The following is a 5000-nucleotide window of genomic DNA, read 5'->3' as shown; positions in this document are numbered from 1 at the left end:
TAACCCTTACTTCGCTGCTAGCTCAAATATATAGCTAGGTATGACGCACCCTCACAAATAGCAAGATTTTTTTCCATAATTACGTTTCTTCGGCCATTCTCTTCTACGTCATCATTACCCAAGACTTGCGGGCATTTGGTGTGAAAACGTCATCATTTCCCGATTATTCCGTTCGCGCTTGCAGCTTTCAAGTCGAGATTTTTCCTGGTAGTACACGCTACATGTGTAACACTATATCACTGTAACTCTATATACGCGCAAGCTACAGTGATGCCTCCGAAGAATTTGCCTCTTGGCAAAATCCCTGCGTGGGGGCAATAAATATCTTTATTATATACGTACTGAGATTTACTACAAAATAAATCGTTTAACATTTAAGCAATTGAGGACATTTTCCGTGTTCACATAGCCTCATCTAAACAATGATTCTTTACAGAGTACAAGCAATCTGAGTGGTCGTGCATGTGGTATTTCTCACTGGTGAAAAACATAGTCATGATGACCAATCACAAGTTGCATACGAGATTTTTCACTTGTGACAAACTGAAATCGTAACGGTTTTCCCGCCTTTCACTGAAGGCTTTATTGGACAAAGGGCGAACCATGGCCTCTTGTTCGAGCAATCCAAGTTTTTCAGATCGAAAGACAAGAAAAGTAAAACATCAAGAAGAAAACTGAACGGAATGTTGCTTTTCATAACGAGTTTTAAACGCTAAAAGATGAGTCAAGGCCAACAGAAGAAATTGCCCCTCACGAACTGAGTTCGTTCGAAGTTATTATAACAGTACGAGAGAAAGAAAACAACGAAGGTTATGAACCCAATTCGTTGCGTGCTATCATGGCCTGTTTTTGTTATAGCATTATGAGAGACTTTGGCGGAGTTTGAAAAAGCAGAAGCGGTCTGAGCCTGAGGCTCTCCTGAATACAAGGAAGGGCTACGTTTTCACAAACGTAGGCCGTGTAGCACTTATATTTCAACAGACTTAAGTGATGAACCATGTGAGCGTTAGCCCTACCAATGGAAATGGGCCCACACAAGGACAGAGAAAAACTCTGACCAGGGTTAGAACAGCGCTGCTCTACCGACTGAGCTACAAGGTCATGGGTTCAATTCTCAGAGATTTTATTTCTCTGTCCTTGTGTGGGCCCATTTCCATTAGTAGGCTTAACGCTTACGTGGTTCATATGGGGTAAAAACCTAGCACTTCATATTACACTCTAATCAGTTAAGTCTCCTAATTACAGTTTGGTTCAACAAGCATGAGTTTGACGTCATTAGCGGAAAGCGGCAAAGGGTGTATACCAGTTCTGTATCTGGAATTTGGCTTGGATCTTGCGTTGTTGACTTCACTGACTTTTCGCAGTTACAGGATTTACGGTTTACTTAAGTATATCTATATTCTAACCTTGAGGACAAGCTTTACAATCAAAAGAACTTTTTCCAGGTGCTTTATTTTTGTGGACGAAGGTGCCATTTGGACACTTCCGGCAACTGTCGGCGACAAAAGCTGCAGTATCTGAGTAATAACCACCTGAGGAGCATATAAATAATATCATGGTACTCTTTCTCAAAGAATAATATAAGCAACTGTGAGACAACAAAGCATCATGCATAAGAACATACTGCTACTTTTTTTACTACTACACTTAATAACAATAAAAATATATAATAATAATAATAATAATAATAATAATAATAATAATAATAATAATAATAAAACAATGATTTTATTCCAAATGTCATCGCTAAAAAGAATTATGTTTACAATTTTTAAGAATCGAAAAACTAGACAGAAAGTTATATTGTTTTGTCTCACTAGGGCTGGGGTACTACAAATATTATTATAGATGTAATAAAAGTTTACACTTAAAAAATATAATAGCGGAACTCTTTCGCGGCCTGGGGCAGTGCCCCATACTTAAGAGAATATGGTCAGCCCTTCTTTGTTCGGTTGCCACGTGATTGACTGAGCGTGCGTCCGTCCGTCTGTACAGACTCTGTGGGAGTGGGATGGGAGACTACGAAAGGGACTGGAGGGGAGTCTCGCGAATGCAGCTTTGAGGCGCGAAAGGGCGAATTTTCTTGGCGGGAAACCTTTGTGCAGTGTGCATTTATCCCACTGACCTTTTATCCCACTGCACGATAGAAGAGGTTACGAAATTTGAGAAATTTAAGCGAAAAAGGCCTCGAGAGTAGCCGAGGAAGGAGAAGAAAGGAAAGTTTCAACGGGAGAACACCGTAAAGCTGAGAGAAATAGAGCGAGATACAAAACACTTATTTAAAACGGTTACCTTTTCAGATAATGTTTTTTCCTTCAAGTGAAGCTATGATCCTTGCAGTTATGAAGGAAATTTTTACATTTGCGTGAAGAAGTCTCTAATTTTCCTGTGAGGAATGAATCAAGGATGAAATGATATATGAATCAAAATGGATCACATATGAACTGCAGATATGAAATCAAGTGAAGCTATGATCCTCGCAGTTATGACTATTGATTCATTCGTCACAGGAACATTAAAACCCACAAATGACCAGCTCCCAACGCCAGTGGCTTCATAGCTCAGTTGGTTAGAGCGTCTCACATTTGAAGTCCTGAATTTTTCAGGTATCTCCACTTAATTGCGTTCATAACTGCGAGGATCATACCTTCACTTGATTTCATATCCGCAGTTCATATATGACCCATTTCATATATCATTTCATCGTTAATGTTCTCCTTCTTAATGGATGCCTCGCTGCTCGCATACTTTTGTAAAACTCGCTAAAAAAAAGAAGAAGGCCTAAAAATGTTTGCAATTCCGTGTTGACAGAGATTCTGGCATATTTCAACAATCAAACACCACGTCGCCATTTAAGTTTACATCAGCAAGTATCATTGGCGAGTTTTCTTGTCATCATTCGTCAGACATATTATAGCCGAACATTCTCAAAGCCGTATATATTTACATTGGATTACAGTACATTTATCTTCAATGAATGCACTTGAAAGCAATGTTTGAGACAGTTAAATTCTTTTTGATCAGATGAGACTTTGAAAAGCGGTTTGATAAGCTAGAACCTGGGATTTTTTTCAGTTGTTCGGCTTCCTGAGAGAATACCCTCTAGAGGGTAAAGGAATTACCGACGTTAAGGTGTACCTTTACCTTTACCAGCAATTGAGTAATAACAATCGTTTGTCTTAGTTCGCACCCTTTTTTGTGGCCGGCTACGGGTGTTTATTTTGGATATGAATTTGTCGTTACTGTGGCGACTGTCCACACCAAACTAATACCTTTCGATTTGTAGGATTTTTATGTCAAGTGGACGGCCAGTCGTGCTGAGCAATTGCAGTGCAGTAAGCGAATTACTACGCTTTAGCTTGAGTTTTTAATAAGTAATTTTTCCTGATGTCCTAAACTGAACAGAGAGGGTGTACAGATTATCAGTCAAACGGAAAATGTTTCGAAAGAGATTACTGCGCATGTAATTTCGGTTTTATTTGTTGATTTCCAAAGGGTCTTGAGAAGAGCAGATGAGAAATAACTTGGAGAAATAAAACAACATTTTATTTTTTTACAGGACACGTTTCGACATATGCCATCTTCAGTTGTGATGAGTTTTACAATTTGAATTTAAACCTATTTATAAGAAAAATACAATGGATGAATTGATACATTATTCGCATACTTACAAAAACAAATTAAATGGATTAGCTATGATACTTAGATACTATCGTTGCGACAAAGCCGTTAAAAATGAAGACGAAAAAGTTCGTTGTAATTTAAAACTGAATAACCAACGAGACTAAACTGAAAGAGATAATCCAAAATGTTGCAGTTGTTGGTTAAGAGTAGGTTTGTTCCATTCGATTCGTTTAATTTTAAAACGCGAGTTGGCTGAGTTCAATAGTGTGAAACATTCAGTGGAGCAAGAGTCTCGAAAAGCTTTTGATGACGTGAGATGTTTGTATACATACGCGAGTAGAGATATGACGAGTGGTTTCGCCAATGTAACTGGCAATACATCCAGCACAAGTAAATTTATACACTACGTGCAAGCGGAGACCCTATGGCAGAAAATCTTTCACAATAAACAACTGTTTTATTTTGAAATGGTAATACATTTTGAGTAATTTCTTAAGCCTTTTTTGTGTTTTTTTCGAGAAAATACCAATATAAGGGAGCTTGTAAAAATGAACGTTGGAAAAATCCTTTCCTGGCGTGACCAATTTCCCCGTTAACATATTCGCGAATGATCTTATCAATCGTCCAACCTGGTAAACAATTTTTTCGTAAAATTGTGACGAGTTCTTGAATGTCCTTATGAAACCCTGCGGACAAGTGTTCTAAGCAATCCCAATTTGTATGATGACGGGGCAAACAGACCCGTGAAGGTCTTTTTGCGGTAAACAGAGGTAACTATAAAACATTATAGAAGAAGACGAGTAGTTCTCTATTGTCTTCCGAAAATGCTTAAGTATGTGAGGAGTTTCACATCGCAAATGCATCTGAACAATAGCCACTTTCACTTACCAACTCTGAGATGGCATGTACTAAAACCCGAAACAACGAAACGAAACCACCGAAACGACCGAAACAAATTAAATAGTAAGTAAATAAATAAAAAAGTTAAAAAACAAAACAGTCTTGATCTCTGGCACGTTACTATGGCAGCCTGATCTCGTACCCAGATCCTGCTCTTTAGCCACATGTGTGACATCATGGGTGAGCACAAGGGTGTCGACGACATTGAGAAAAAGGTGGGTATTTTTCACGTTTTGAATGGTATTCTAGCTAAAACAAGAAATCTAATTTTCAAAAAGAAAAAAAAAAGGTTTCCCGGTCATATTGTGGATTCTTAGGCGATGGCGAAACGATTGGTCCTTTCAACTTACTTTACAGCATTCTTCGTGCGAACTGAGACTTTCTAGAGAAAAACGAGAGCGACTTAACAGGCTTTTCTCATTTTTAACGTCAGGCCTTCGTGACTCCTGTAGTTCTCAAAGTAATTTCTCAGGGGC

General features: G+C 38.4%; 1 protein-coding gene across 1 annotated transcript in view; it reads right to left on the bottom strand.

The window, feature by feature from the left end:
• LOC138020810 (uncharacterized) overlaps positions 1-5000 on the bottom strand; it is a 36618-nt gene that overhangs the window by 9353 nt on the left and 22265 nt on the right. The window contains exon 3 of the mRNA XM_068867732.1: positions 1407-1532. Within this exon, the coding sequence (XP_068723833.1) occupies positions 1407-1532 (126 nt within the window). The remainder of the gene's footprint in view (positions 1-1406; positions 1533-5000) is intronic.

The sequence above is a fragment of the Montipora capricornis genome, chromosome 10 (assembly GCF_036669925.1).
Source record: "Montipora capricornis isolate CH-2021 chromosome 10, ASM3666992v2, whole genome shotgun sequence".
Taxonomy (NCBI): Eukaryota; Metazoa; Cnidaria; class Anthozoa; order Scleractinia; family Acroporidae; genus Montipora; species Montipora capricornis.
This window is presented reverse-complemented; position numbering and strand designations above follow the sequence as displayed.